The 16225-nt window shown below is 36.2% G+C and overlaps 1 protein-coding gene and 1 pseudogene across 1 annotated transcript; both read right to left on the bottom strand.

Annotated features, from left to right (window-relative positions):
* Window positions 1-175: 175 nt before the first annotated feature.
* LOC126605409 (purine permease 3-like) lies at window positions 176-4455 on the bottom strand. The gene is made up of 2 exons (XM_050272807.1): window positions 3581-4455; window positions 176-805 (listed from the first exon to the last, which is right to left on the bottom strand). The coding sequence occupies exons 1-2, from the start codon at window positions 4304-4306 to the stop codon at window positions 395-397; spliced, it is 1137 nt and encodes a 378-aa protein (XP_050128764.1). The 5' UTR covers window positions 4307-4455; the 3' UTR covers window positions 176-394.
* A 1194-nt stretch (window positions 4456-5649) lies between these two features.
* LOC126604844 (uncharacterized) lies at window positions 5650-8051 on the bottom strand (annotated as a pseudogene).
* Between the last annotated feature and the right edge of the window lie 8174 nt (window positions 8052-16225).

Here is a 16225-nt window from a genome sequence, read left to right as displayed (position 1 = left end):
ATCAAGTGGAGGGGTTAATTTATGCTTCTTGTTATGCATGCTTGTTAGATATATTGAAATCTAGAAGTAATCCTTCAACTACTGCAGCTGGCTATTGTTTGGAAAATAAAAAAATAAAAAAATTGTCATCACTAATATTAATTAAGCAACTTAAATAAATCGAAGAATTTGGTAATGCCTAAAACAATTTGATAATTTGACCTTAGTCATACTAAGATTTGTTTTTCATAATTAATCAAGACATGTACGCAAAACTAGAGCTTAGAAATTCTTTAACGCATAAAACGTTGCCTGATAATTTACAATTTATTTTCAACCAAAATATAAATACCAAGGGGAAATGATAATATGGGTGCTGCCGCCCAAACGGCAGTGGCGGCCTTCCCCCTCGTTCTTAAACTCCAACTAGGGTTTGTGACTGCTGAGTAGCTAGGGTTCCCTGTTGAGGAACTTGTATTGTTTCTGGTGTGTCTTTCTTTTTCTCCGCAATTTCGATTTCGATTTTCTTTTCCTTTTCCTTGTTGTGTTTTCTCTCACCATAGAAGTAAAAGATAAATCCCCAGAGAGAGAGTGCAAGAGAGACTCCCTTTTCTGCTTGGAATTTTTCATGGTAAAAAATAACTGCTAGGATCTGAGTTACGGGGATTAAAGAAGCAATCACAATTCCAGAAAGCAAAGATGAGGCGCAGAAGATGATTCCTATGGCTCCCAGAAAAAAACCTTGCCATAATATAGCACTAAATACCAGCACCACATAGTACCTGGTTTCCCCAAGATCGAATTTTCTTGCTTCTTTTGGAATAACCTGAAAAAGTTGTAAATAAATTACACTATTTACCAAAGAATATCCTTTTTATATACCAATGATTTCTACACAAATCATCTAAATCACGAGAAGTAAATTACTAAAAATAATTCTGATTTCTAACTTAAATGAGAAGCATGCGATTCTAACCAGCTTATCCAAGAAAGATTAATCTACCATAAAGGAGAACAATAAATTACGTATATACAACAGTTAAAATTTTATCAAATGGCTTAAACTGCGCTCATTTATCATTTTATTTATTTATTTTTGAAACACATCATGAGATTAAAATGTACAAAAACGGAAGTAAGATCTCATGTCCAACAAAAATCTTTTATATAATAATGATGAAATAATTAAAACTAACTTCTCAATTTTATGACATGGCTGATCCAGTTTATTGAAAATACATGGTATCTAGTGTACCAATACATATGAACAAAAAAAGTAGAATAAAGTCACTCATTAATTGATAGTTGGTACAATAACTTTAGATTAATTCAAAGCATGAAGTAATCGTATTTTAGTAAACCTAGCTGACGTATTTGTGGATTGGTAATTCCTCTTCAACTTTATTTTAGTCGATTACTCCAGAACATTTATATTTAACCAATTTCCCCACTTACGTTAAATTTTAGAATTTTACATCTGATTCTCTATCAATTTTGGTTACATGACAAATGTTTGAGAGACATAAAGTAATTTTATCCCTAATACGGACAACATATTGCTTTCTTCTTTTCCGCTAGCTGACTCCGTACATCTTTTGTTTGATTTAGGGGTGGTTTGGGAGTGAGGTGCTTAAAAAAAAAGCACCCATGAAAAAAAGCTGTGAGGGTTTTAGGTGTTTGGTAAACTAAAAAAAAAGGGCTTATTTTGGAAGCTGCTGTGAGAATAAGTTGAAATCAAAGGAAAAAGCTGAAGCAGCTATTTGCAGCTTTGGAAAACTGGTTTTTTTTTTCAAAGCACACGGAGCTACAATGCTCCTTTAATGAAAAGATCCACTATCAGACTGCTTTTTTTTTTTTTTTTTTTTTCCAAAAGCACTTTTACAAAAAAGTTTACCAAACACTCTGCTGATTTATTTCACAGCCGCTTATTCTCACAGCAGTTTTTTTTTCAAAGCACAGCAATACCAAACCAGCCCTTTGTCATTGGGCTCCAATTAGCAGTTGCAAAGTATTGGCTTTATGCCCAATTTACCAAAACAAAATGGCTTTATAGCCAAAATGGTCCATGAGATTTACATAACACATCACTTTGGTCCCTGAGATTGAAAATCAATAAAAATGGTCTTTGAGATTGTCCACCATCCATTATTTTGGTCATTCCGTTAAAAACTCCGTTAAGTGTCCCGGAGATGGTCCCTGAGATTGTCCACCATCGAGAAAGGTACCATTCTCTTTGTCTCGTTGAGAAGTATGATTTTTGTTTTTGAATCACTCGATTTTGTTGAGTATTGAAGAAGTTATGAACGTTTAAAGTTTACCCAGTTTCCGATGAGTTTTCCAGTTTTTCCGCGGACCAGTCACCTTTCAGACTATTTTCCAACCATCTACGACAACCATTGGGCTTACAAATATGTATAATCCTGTTATACACTTTCCTATATTCATTTTGATATATTATGGGTCGAATTTGGTTAAGAAACGATTGAGTTATGAAATTTTGAAAATTATCCAAACTTTCGGCTAAGAGCTCCGGGACACTTAACAGAGTTTTTAACGAAAGGACCAAAATAATGGGTGGTGGACAAACTCAAGGACCATTTCAATGGATTTTCAATCTCAAGGACCAAAGCGATGTGTTATGCAAATCTCAAGGACCATTTTGGTTAAAAAGCCAAACAAAATTACCTTTTGCCCTAATACAATTGCCATGTGTTGTATGCTTGACCAAGATGGATGAAAAATTTCAAAATCTAACGTCAATGGGGAAATTGACCATTTATACAGAGAGGTAATCAGCTAAAACTAAAGTTTCAAGATTGACAATTATGTACAAGTTTGAGAGTCAAATCAACAAATCAACGAATTGGTCAATCTAGCTCAGCACTCCACTATAACAGCACTCCACTATAACATTCTGGCTCTTTAGTCCTTTTGTGAGGACTGACGACTGAGGATATACTCCAAAGGAAAAGGAAAAGGAAAGCTTGTAGATTTTCTGAACTTATAAACTTGAAAGTTGGCTAGCAAAAGCTTCATTATCTCCTCACAATTCTAAAGGCACCTTATAAATTTATCGTACTTGTTCCACTTAATTAAGTAAAAAAATATACATGTAGGTCCTATTAACTCTTTTTGGCTATACCATTAAGTAAAAAATATCCTTTTTATTTATTATTAACATTGTCATGATTTCATTGCTACGGTAAAGAACCTAGTTCGTTTATTATTGAATAACAAGTTATATGATTAGTCACTTAGGACTACAGTCTAGTGGTATTCCTATTCACTTGTAAGTGAGAAATCTTAGGTCCGATTCTCATCAAAAGCGAATTTGAACCACATTATTGCTAGACCTCTCACCCACCCCGTTAGTGTAGATAATATCGTTTGTTGAAAAAAAAAAAAAGTTATATGACTAAATTGATTTAGATTTAGCTAAGTTTTTGTAAAGATAACATTTAAAATGTGACTTAAAAATTAGATGGTTCTGTAATATTAACAAGCAAGAAAACACATTAACAATGAATTGAAATAGAATTTCCTATAAGGCTATAACTATGATTGGATGAAGATAACTAAGAAGAGGCCAAATACAGCTAACCTTGAAGTCGTTGTCGATAAGCATTCCCACAGTGCAAAAAAGAGTAGCAAACAAACACATAACCAATTGAACCTCTAGAACCAAAGCATATGTAATGGTCTGCTTGGCCTTCTTGTATGTCAACTCTATCAACGGCAACACAAATCCATACAAAGCAGCCGCCGCCACCGTCATAAAAAATCCGGCAATATACTCCTTATTCGATTCCCCCTCTGGACGATCAGAGCTGGTGTTCAACCCCAAAACAACCGCGCCAATAGTCAACAACACGATGGCGTTTATGGAGAATGAGGTGAACTTCTGCTTCACAAGAATAAAGGCAAAAAGGGCAGTGAAGGCTAAATGGCTAGCGAGGATTAGGGCTGACGTGGAGATCGGAAGTCGAGCAACGCCATAGGCGTAAAGGTAGTCGTCCAGACCGGTGAGGACGCCGATGACAGCGGAGGCTGTAAAGAGTGGGAGCTTCATGAAGAAGAGTTTTGTTGATGGGCCTTCAGTCTTGCGGCGGTAGCAATAAGCCATGGCTATGGGGATGAAGATGATTGGCCAGCCGCCGGTTTCGAGCCAGCTCGAAAGCCAGACACGCTTGCCTCCATGGATGAAGTAGAGGCGCATTACCAATGGACCTCCACATGTGCCTATGGATAGAAGTGCGCAGCTTATAATGAGGAGGACGTTTTTCATGGCAGCGTTACGTTTTTCAACATGATCGGTTTCCATTTGCATCTACGTGAGGACCTAGCACAGATGCTGAAATCTCAGTACCAGCCCGGTAATGAATATGTGTTTCTCTGTGATGTTAAGTGTTTTAGATAGGAGAGAGAAAGAAATGATCCGTCTGTGTGGTAGTGAAATAATGGAGCAATGGATAGTGACATACGAGAGTGTGAAGAAAGAAAGGGAGTCGAGCGATGCTTATGTCAAGGTATAGCCCAATACGAGTCTATCAAGTCGGGTGAGAATATTGAATAGTCAATGACATACATATAACTTTAAGTTGTCTCATTGAAAATTGGTTTTCATGAGTGTAATTTTCTACTTACATCTAACTGTCAAAGTTAGAGACAGACTTTGTATTTGACTTGTTAATTTGTGATCATGGAAATTTGGACGTTTCTAATGCACACAACCCTCATTTTAAAATCTAGTGTTTCTATGGCTTATTTTTCTTTTTGTTTTAAGGTTGAGATAACATCCTCTTCTTCTTCATCTTCTTTTTTTTTTTTTTGATGGATGCTAACTACCTTTTCTTCTTATCTTTCCCTACTTGCCCTTCTCATTCATTTCTTGCCATATGGACTCCATTGTTATCACTTTAAACTCTATTATTAACGTGTTAAAATTTTAAATATTTAACTTCCAAGTATACCCCTAAAATCTACCAGCTCTCTTTCGCAACCCTAATTAATTTAGCCGATCCGCTTCTTCCCATCTCTTTTTTCTTCTTCTCTCCATGGCCCTTCCACTGATGGATTGCCAAAAAAATTGCAGAAAGTGAAACCAGTCTTGAAACTCATATTTTCCTTCTCAAAATCAAACAATCTACCCACTCGAATCACACTAATCAAACTACACTACTAAATTAAATAGCTTGCGCAACGAGGGAGATTTTGTTGCGCAAATCAATATTAGGTCGCATAAAAACTACGGCGACCGGAAAATTGTCACGCAAAGGTATTGAAAAAAGACATTGCGCAACGAACAATTTCAAACTCGTCGCGAAAAAAAAAAATTTGCGCGACGCTTTACTATTCGTCGCGCTAAAGTTATATGAAGGTTTTCGTCGTATGATATAAAAGGGTACAAGTGTGCTTTGTGACTAGTTCGTCTTGAAAAGTATGCGCGACGAAAAATGTAAGAGGCACGTGGTAATGCGCGACGAAGTTATAAGACGCGCTTTATTTTGAGCGACAACTGGTCGACGTCGGGCAAGTGTAATTTTAATTAAAAAAAATAGAATAAAAGGAAAATTAAAAAAAAAAGATTTCATACTACTGACAAAAAAAAAAAAAAATTAATGAATAAAAAAACAATATTTATTTATAACATAAATAAAAATGTACGTACAAATATAAAGTTATAAAAGAAAGCGGGAACAAAACTATGAAAAAAAAGTGGAAAAATCTATAGTCATTCGAAGGATCTTGCTGTTGGTTGGGGATGAGGTCGAAGGTTGACGGGCCTGATTGCTGTGCATGCTCGGTGTGGAAGGGTTGTGAGGGCGATGGTGCAGAAGAATTGGGGAAATGTATTTCGGAGGAACTAAGGGCCTGTACAAGCATTACATTTGAGACTTGTACGATGCCAGCTCACTCCTCAGGCTAACAATTTCTTGCGTCAAAGCCGTAACCTGGCCCTTTGACTGCGAGGATGACGAGGCTCTACTCTCCCGCCGCTTGGCATTTCCCATCCACCAACAATAAGTCCCTGGCTTCCGACCGAAAGTTTGGTCCAACGTCTCTATGAAGATGTGAAACCCTGCATCCTTAGGGGGATCCACAGACTCAATTGGAGTGTCCGAAGGAAGCTGGGAGGCAGACTCTTGAAGCACCAATTGACTCTTCTCTACCATAGTGGCCTGTGAAAAAAAAAAAGGATTATTAATAGAAAACAATTTGAAATAATTAGTATAAATGTTGAATGCATAAGAAATTACTTACATGAAGGGATTCGGTCAACTCATTCCCAGGTCGTACATAAATGTCAGCAAAGATGTTGATCTCCAGAAATTTTGAACCTTCCTGAAATCGAAAAAGATAAGGAAAATGTTAGTAAGAAAAAAAAAATTATTAGCGACATTTAAAAATTAGAAATGAAAGATGTAATATATACCTTCCGTCGCGCCTCCATCCTATAGGAGAAAGGCCTCGAACTCAAATGGTGGAGAAGAGTCTTCTTCTCTTGATTTATCTTGTTCGCCTTCGCCTTCACCTTCTTCTGTTATACAAAAAATAAACGTATTAGTTGTAATACTTAAAGAAAATTAAAAAATAATAATAAATATTTGTAAAAATTAAAAAAAGTAAAATGAAATAAGTCGTAATTAAAAACGCACCACATAGCTCGGCTCCTGAAAATGACCGCAAAGCCAAAACCAACTATCTTGTCAGTCCTCCAACTCCTTTGGACAACCCTCTTCGAGAGCGACCTGCGGATCATCAAATTGCTGGAAACATTGGTGCATGTCACTCTTCCACTGCTTGTAGCGTTCGGAGAAGAGGCGATTGAGGTACGCGAACATGTCCTCATCCATGTCCTCGTCCATGTCCTCCAAATTGTAGTTTGTCTGCAATGTAACAAATATTTTGAAAGTATTAGTAATAAAAGACAACAATAAATATAAATATATAAATTTTACATGAAAAGCATTAAAAAGGCGACGCTTCTTATGGATAATTGGTTGCACACCGTGTTCTTCGTCTCATCCGGAATCGCCTTCTAAGACTTCCACCGCATAGGGCAAAAGGTCCGCACGACATGCCCAATGTTGTGGGCCAATGCACTATGCTGCTTCGCCGTTGGTGCTGCCTGATGTCGCTCATTGTATCCTATTGGGATACGACCGTTGGTCACCCGAGTGACCTTCGCCGTCTTCAATTGAAGACAAGGTCCCCCGGTGTTTTTCTTCGTTGCAAAGAGATGAAAAAAAAATCATTAACCCAAAACTAATAACAAATCCTACCAAAATTTTGGCATAACCTCCCCTATAATTAAAACATTTCCCAAAACCCTGAACATAACATAAACAATATACGTATCCAACACAATGATCCCAACAGTTTAATAAAAGCTTCAGAATGATGACAACTTTTTTTATCCTTACATGACATAACTTAACAAATTGAACCTAAAATAACAAAACTGATCAGTTAACATTCGCATACATTTTCTTTCTCTATTTCTCTTGAAAGTTACTTATTGAGCATCACAACTACTTCTGTGGTTGAGGCCACTATTTCCTTTCTCCTAATTGGAACATACTAGGTGTAAAACCCTCCTCAAGTCAGATAGCAGAAATAAGATAGCTTAAAAGATGAAAATCAGGAAGTCCCCCCCCCCCCAATATTTGCCAAGGCAATCAACACAATATTTAAGAACAACAAACAATTGGAGATGAGCAGCGAGAATAAAGCAGGGATGAGAGAAAGAGAGAGAGCAGCAGAAGCAGAGGGTTAAATCGAAAAGAAACTTCACAAACGAATGGAACAAATCAAGGATGACAGGCGCGTGGAGCGAATGGGTAAAATCGACTTTTCACTATAGCAAACAGAAAACAACAAGGCATACAAAGCAAAAACAGAAGGGCAAAAACGTAAGACCACTGGTCATCCACAGTGCTCCAAAACTAAGTTTTAGTATATATTATTTCCAATTCGAGCGTTTTGAAATACCACAACAAACTTCTAAAAATGGCGACAACTGCCATCCAAGACGGCCAATTTTCGAGCTTGTATACACAGGCTCGAAAACATTGGTGGCAACAGGCTTGGCAAAGAATTCTAAGCTGCCGTAGCAAACAATTCCATATAACCTCTTCCACATTGACATTTGTAAGACTCTGACAGTCACAACCGAAACTTCTACGACTCTAAAAACATTGCTTCATGATAATTACCAAGGTTTTCATTTCCCAGTTAAACATTTTCGCCATTTCCTCAGCATCAAATCTCTTCCACAGCACTACCATTTCAATTCCGTGAGAAACCCATTTGAGTAACTAAGAAATGACACATAAATTAACAAAAAAATTGCAAAAACATAAAAATTAACAGACATGAATTACGAAATACACACAATTTTGATTTCTTGACAAAACCCATTTCTAAAAGCGAAGAAATTGCGAACAAAAAAAAAGAAGAGAAAACAATGGAAACTTTTTAATCCTTACATGACATGACATAACAAATTGAACCTAAAATAACAAAACTGAGTTAACATGGGAATGAGGGAGTGAATTAGGATTGTATATCTGGCTGTGTACCCAAGGCATCGGTTGTGGATCCCGATGGTGACATCTGGTCCGTATTGCGAGGCCGCCGGTGAGTACATCGGGTGCTAATAGGCAACACCACAGAAGAAGTCGACGATGCCTGCGCCTGTGGGACTGGAAGACCAACTGGGTCATCCGGATTGACCGGCCTATGGTCCATCTTTGCCGGAGCAGTGGCATCAGTAGTAGGTGTAGTCGACGAACTAGGTATAGCCGTTGGACTAGGTGTAGAAGTCATCGCCCTCCGGGTTCTAATGAGGTGTGACATCTACAAAATTGGAAATCAATTTGTTTTGTACACAAAGATTTAACTTACCGTACACATGCTAATAATTTGAACTTAAATTTAAAACGAAATTTAAAAACCCTAATTCTAAACCCAATTCAAGTTTGCCAGAAACAAAACTTAAAATTGATATACTATACACAAACTAATCAATTCAGATAGGATATAGACCCAACAATTATAACTTATAAGAAGAAACTAGCATAAAGGGCATCCTTACAAGTTTACTACCTAAAATCAAACAAATGTGAGGTGCCTTGGATATCCTTACTACCTTATGTTTAAATAAAGACCTCACAACAAACTAATAAAGTGAGAGAGAGCATATCATTATTTACTAGTAAAATCCAGATTTGCTTATATCAAGTGGGTTCCCATATCTTTGAATAATAATAATAATGGAGTTCACAAACATATTTCATTTGATTTAATGTGTTCCTATTGGTTTGTTATACCTAATCACCATGACATTGCCCTATCTGGCTGAAAACATATTTTACATATAAATTTCCCATTTTTTGTCCTTCTTGGTGAATTAAGTATAACCAGACCCAGGAGAGAATCCATTCATGACATTCCTAAAAATGTAACTTCAAAATTGGGAGGCCAAATTCAACAAGTAACGCAACCGTCTATCATATTAATAAGGCAACAACAAAGGCTAATACCCCATTATATATCAAGAAATTGTGGCATTCTACAATGCAAATCTCTAAAAAAGTACTCCACAAATGTACAGTGCAATTCAATTTTTTTTCTTTCAAACCTACAATAGAGAACACATCCTACAATACCTTAAATTCCAACATAAAAACCACAAACATAAATATATTTCATCTAATCGTAATAAAAGAGAATTAAAAAGGTGAATTATACGATATAAAGATAAATAAATAAAAGGATTGTTGCATATGGAAAAGTGTAAGTGCAATGTTGTGGATGAATAGAACACAAGAAAACATTAACAAATCCCTAATTTAAGAACCCTGTACTTAAATTAAAAAAACCCCTAATTCGAACCCTGTACTTGAAATTAAAAAACCCCTAATTTAATAACCCTAATCTAACCCCCAGTGAAGCAGCCTAAATCTAACCCCCAAATTAAGAAAACCTAATCTAACCTCACTGCCCAAAATCGTTCCCCTAATTTAAGACCTAAATCTAACCCCAATTAAGAACCCTAAAAACTCTAATTTAAGAACCTAAATGTAACCCGCAATTTATGAACCCTAAATCTAACTCGACTGCCCTAATTCTAAACCCCAATTTGAAAAAGAAAAAAAACCAAAAAAAACCTAATCTGAACCCCTTGGAGACGAAGTCGCGACAACCGGAGAGAGGGACAGAGAGACAAATGGAGATATAGAGGAAGGAGAGAAAGGGTATCGTGCAGGGAAAAAGGAAGAAGAGGGAAGTGAGGGAAAGAAGGAGAGTTGGGGTTAAAATATAGATCCTTGCGCGACAGAGCCTTTGTCTCGTAAGGTTAAAAATCGTCGTGCAAGTTTTTTAAAATTTATGCGAAAAAAGCGCCTTAATTGAAATTTCAGACACTTGCGCGACGAATACAATATTTCGTCGCGCAAATATACTTTGTGCGACAAAATATATGTATTTGTCGTGCAATATTCTCGCATAAATTTAAAATAACTGTTAAATCGTGATTTTTCGTTTCTAACCGTCGAAAAGTTTTGTCCCACTACTTAATCTCTAAATGTTTATTTTTTGCGATTTTTGGCGTATGTGATCTCGAACCATATATAAACAAGTTTGACAATTGAATCGTTTAAATTAGTTTCGTAGAATGCGTATCTCATAAAAAAGATAGATTCACTAACACTTAGAGTTTATTTATACTTTCATTAAGTATAACAAAAGATTTGTGGTATCCAGTAGTGTAAATAGTTTAAATTGAAGATCGAATTCATTCATTGTATTCATATAGGGTCAAGGAGTGTAGCTGTAAAAAATCATCAAAATCGGAGTTAAAATAACCGTTAAATCATGATTTTTCGTTTCTAACTATCAAAAAGTTTTGTCCTGTTACTTCATCTTTGAATGTTTTCTTTTTGTGATTTTTGGTTTATGCGATCTCGAACCATATACAAACAAGTTTGATGGTTGGATCTTTCAAATTAGTTTCGTAGAATGCGTATCCCATAAAAAAGATAGATTCACTAACACTTAGAGTTTATTTATACTTTCATTAAGTATAACAAAAGATTTTGTAGTATCCACTAGTCTAAATAGTTTAAATTGAAGATCGAATTCATTCATTGTATTCATATAGGGTCAATGAGTGTAGATGTAAAAAATCATCAAAATCAGAGTTAAAATAACCGTTAAATTGTGATTTTTCATTCCTAACCGTTGAAAAGTTTTGTCCCGTTACTTCATCTCTGAATGTTTTTTTTTTGCGATTTTTGGTGTATGTGATCTCGAACCATATACAATACATATACATATATATATATATATATTTAATAAGTAGAGTTAAATTTATTTATTTTGTATGTATAAGTATAACACTTAAGAAGTTGAATGGTATGTATATTTAAGCTGATCCAATGGTCACCAATTTTTTAAATTAAATTTAATATATATATATATATATATATAATTATTATAGTTTTTAGGGGTATAAATTTTTTAAATTAATATATATAATTATTATAATAATTTTTTTAGGGTTATAAAATTATAAAATTAATATTTTTCTTGTTGTGTTGGGTTATCGAGTAGTGTCAGGAATTGCCAGACCTAGCTTGGGCGACCAAAAATTGTTATGTGTCACGCAATTATGTTTTAAAATGGTTTTTAATTTTTTTTTATTTTGTTTACAATTTATTATAAAATACAAACATACCAAATATATTTACAAAGTAATTCACATATAAAATGGGAATCATTCATACCATTTTTTCCATCACGCATTAACCATTTCATGTGTTTTACAAAAAATGTTACAAATAAATTGCCTTAATCTTCATTCGAACTATAATAACTTTCACTTTCGTTGCTATCATCATTTTTAGTGTCCTATTCCTATCATTGATATGTACGTCACCATCATCGTTTGTGCGCACTGGACCATCATATCGTGGAATATTATCGAGGTCAATTGTGATCGACTGAATCGGTATTTTGATTGAAGATACTCCTTCTATCTGAAATGGTTATTTGATAAGATTTGTATCTCGGAATGTTTCCGCACCACTTTCCATCAAAGATTCAAGACGTTGGTCAGCAACATTGTTGATATCGTCGTCAGTACGGTCTTGTTCTAGTATAGCATACATGTTCCTATGATCCATCGTCTGAATATCTTTCCAACCCCTCCTGGCTTTATTGTCATCTAGATACACACTTTGTTTTGCCATGCTTGCTAAGATGTAAGGGTCGTCATCGTACCAAGTTTTGGTAGTGTTCACTGATAGTAATCCATGATCTTTTTTCACACTTCCATGACTATTTGGGTTTGTATCAAACCATTGACACTTAAATAGGATCACTTGGCACCAGTCTTTGTAAAGCAATTGCACGACACTTGTTAGTTTACCATAGAATTCAATGTCTGTACTTTCACCTCCCCCGGGGACATGAACACCGCTGTTTTGCGTACACAACTTGTCATCTCGTGCACCGGCTAAGAACTTGACGCCGTTCACATGGCAACCCGAGTACAATTCAACGCGAATTGGTCTGAACGCCAAGTTATATAACTCTTCACTGTACGTGGGGGAATTCGATGCTTTCAGTTGATTCACCTAATATTAGACAAACATTTAAATTTTTTAGTTCGAGCAACTTAATTGGTACAGTATATATGTCCAATACAAAACACTTCAAACTTACATATTCGAGAAACCACTAAGGAAACAATTCACGGTGTTTCTTGGCATACAAATGTGAAAGATGTGCTTGCTTCATCATGTTTTCATGCTCGTCAAGGTATGACAGTGTCTCGTCGCAATTGTTGAGTACGAACCAATGTGCTACCTCCACGTCCTTCTTGGAAAACGACTCGCCATAAATCGGATCTCCGAATGGTCGAGCGATTTGGGCAAAAACTGAAAGTTTCTCCTTTCTCACACCCCCGTCATTATTGTGAGGAGGATGATTGAAAGTTGTCTCAACATCCTTTAAATACATTCCACAAAATGTAAGTGCCTCATATGCCACCCAAGCTTGTATAATGGATCATTTGGGCTTCGCTTTGTTTCGTACACTTTTCTTCAAGTCTCCGAGAAGCCTGCCAAAAGAAAACGATATGATACACATATTACTAATCGTAATATATTTAATATTGATTAATAAAAAAGACGAGCAATGCCTCATCTGATAAGTGAACCATCACGTGTATCATACTTGTGAAGAAAGATGGAGGAAGTATCATCTCAAGCTTGCATAGAACTTGCACAATGTCATGGCGCAACTGATTAACGTCCGTTTTTCGCAACGTTCTTGACGTCAATTGCAAAAAAAAACTAGACAACAACATGATTGGTTTCACTACATCGGCTGGCAAGAGATGTCGAATACCCACAGGAAGTAGGCATTGCAGAACCACATGGCAGTCATGACTATTTAGGCCAACTAATTTACCCCCGTCAACGTTCATGCAACGCACGATAGTTGAAGCATACCCATTGGGAAACTTTACAGACGATAAAAACTTTAAAAATTCTTTCTTGTCATTCTGTTTCATTGAAAAAAAAAATGCAAAACCCCTTCTCGCTTTATCATTGTCCCTATTCATCCATAAACCCCGACGTATTCCCATTCGTTCCAAATTAAGACGAGCTTTGATCATGTCCTTTATCTTGCGCTCAATATCTAGAATTGTGCTGACCAATGTGTCAAATATATTTTTCTCAACATGCATAACATCGAGGTTGTGTCTCAATTTTAGTTTGGACCAATACGGGAGCTAAAAAAAAAAAGACTTGTGCGTCCAGTTCATATGTGTATAAGGTCTTGTCTTACTGACATTGGTCCCGAAAGGAGCAAAATCCAAACGGTTAAGTTGTTCCAAAATCTGAGCATCGAACCATTTTCTGGGTCTAAGGCGATGCTCTTTCTCCTCGTCAAACTCTTTATCATTCTCTCGCCACTCGTGGTCCCAAGGCAACCATCTTTGATGACCAAGGTAGCAAACTTTTCCGGCGTGCCAACTAAATGTTACGTCTTCCTTGCATATAGGGCATGCCATATAACCCTTAGTTCTTTATTAGAAAACCATTGCATATGCGAGGAAATCGTTCACAGTCCACATCACTACAGCATGCATAGTGAACATCATGCTAGTACATTTATCGTACGTGCTTACACCGTGTGTCCATAAATGTTTTAGCTCATCCACCAACGACCATAAGTATACATCGATTGACCTACCAGGATTCTCAATTATCAATAGAGTCATCATCATGTATTCTTTTTTCATACATTTCCATGGTGGCAAATTATACGGAAATATGAAAATCAGCCAAGTACAGTGGTGTTGGTTTAAAACTCCAAACGGATTAAATCCGTCAGTGGCAAGTCCCAATCTAACATTACGAGAATCAGCAGCAAACTCGGGGAACGTTCGATCAAACTCTTTCCATGCCTTTCCATTTTGGAGGATGCCGCATCACATCGTCGTCTACCCGTTTTTCCTTATGCCATCTCATGTCTGTGGCAGTATGCGTCGACATATACAATCACTACAACCTAGGTTTCAGGGGCAGATAACGCATAACTTTTTGTGGGATCTTAGTCGTTCTATTATGAGATGTCATTTTGAGCCTTGACTCATTGCATACAGGGTATTTATCCAATGCTTTATTCTCTTTGTAGAATAAAATACAATTATTTTTGCAAGCGTGAATTTTTTCATAACCCAATCCAAGACTATTTAACACCTTTTGCGCGTGTCTATGGTCTTTCAGCAAACAATTGTCCTTCGGAAGCTTTCTCTTGAAAACCCCCAAAAAGTAATCGAAACACTAGTTCGACATACGATACTTTATTTTTCCATGCATTAGTTCCACAATGGCTGTGAGAACAGAAAGCTCTCGCACCCCGGGTATAACTCTTGGTTGGCATTTTTTAATAGTTTTTCATATTGTTGCACTGTCCATTAGTGTAGGCAAGGTCTAAAATATCAATATTATCGGCGATATTTCGCCGATAATATCGTTTTTTTTAGAGGACGATATTTTCACACTTATCCACTTAATTATCGTCAATATATCGATATTTTTGTCGATATTATTGCGATAATATCGGAGACGATATTTTTAGCATTTTAATGCATTATTTGGGCAATATATCGCTATATTATCGATAATATCGCGAGATGAAACCAAAAAATACTTGAAAAATGCTGAAAAATCTCAATCTTGCGCATAGAGGGATTCGAACCCCTCCCTTTGTCAACCACGCACCTGGGTTAGGAAAACTAAAATCAAATAAGTTACTCAATGCATCAACAAATATAGTAAATCTAATTATCCATGAGTTCCAAAAAAACTGAAGCCTGTAATTATGTTGAAAAGCATACTATCTATTTAATCAGATCACAAACAATCCCATGATATCTCACAATACCATGAGGGCATAAACACATAAAATTATCAAGAAGAACACATAACTATTAACCCACTCCTCCACTGCTTGACCCCTTTGATCTGCAAAACCAAACAAAAATTTTCAACCAAAAAGAACTAATTTAACAAAGCAAATACATTATACAAAAACAGATATTCAATTTAGCTTCATTTAGATTACAGGAAGTCCATTCAAACAACCAAAAGGATATAAATAAAAATATTCAAGAACCAACCTTCTTCAAAGATCACTGGTTCTAGCGTTCAAACCCAAAAACTGAAGACGGTTACCTGAATTAAATGAAAATGAAAATATAATGAATTTACTCTAAACCATGGTTTTTTTCAAGAATCAGAAAAATCTAAAAATATCCCAAACAATCCCAAATTTTGGAACTGCTTTAAGCCAACGTACCATGAAATTACAGTCGCTTGAGAAATCTTCTTTAATTCAGGTCAGATCAGGCATCGTAGACTGCATTTCTTGGAAATCACTAAAAAATTGGAATCAGCGCAAAAGCTTCAGGGATTACGGTGGTGGTTCTCGGTTTTACTGAGAGGGAGAAGGAGAGTTGCAGAGGGGGTACAAATGGGAGAGGTAGAGAGTAGTGAGGGATGAGAGAGAGTGACAATGTTGGGAGTTGGGGGAGTCTGAGTAGGGTAGAGAGAACTGAAGAGAGGGTTGAGTGAATTAGTGGGGGTGTACTGGTGGGAGGAGTCAGATGGATTGGATGTGTGATAGAAACCAAAGGAAAATTCTAGAGATCCAGCTGGAGGGCATG

Source organism: Malus sylvestris, chromosome 15 (genome assembly GCF_916048215.2).
Source record: "Malus sylvestris chromosome 15, drMalSylv7.2, whole genome shotgun sequence".
Taxonomy (NCBI): domain Eukaryota; kingdom Viridiplantae; phylum Streptophyta; class Magnoliopsida; order Rosales; family Rosaceae; genus Malus; species Malus sylvestris.
The sequence above is the reverse complement of the archived record's forward strand: the minus strand, read 5'-3'. Positions and strand labels throughout refer to the sequence as shown.

Coding starts and splice junctions, on each gene's coding strand:
- LOC126605409 (XM_050272807.1), bottom strand. CDS start 4,306: ATGCAAATGGAAACCGATCATGTTGAAAAACGTAACGCTGCCATGAAA. Junction 806..3,580: donor TTATCGACAACGACTTCAAG/GTTAGCTGTATT, acceptor CAACTTTTTCAG/GTTATTCCAAAAGAAGCAAG.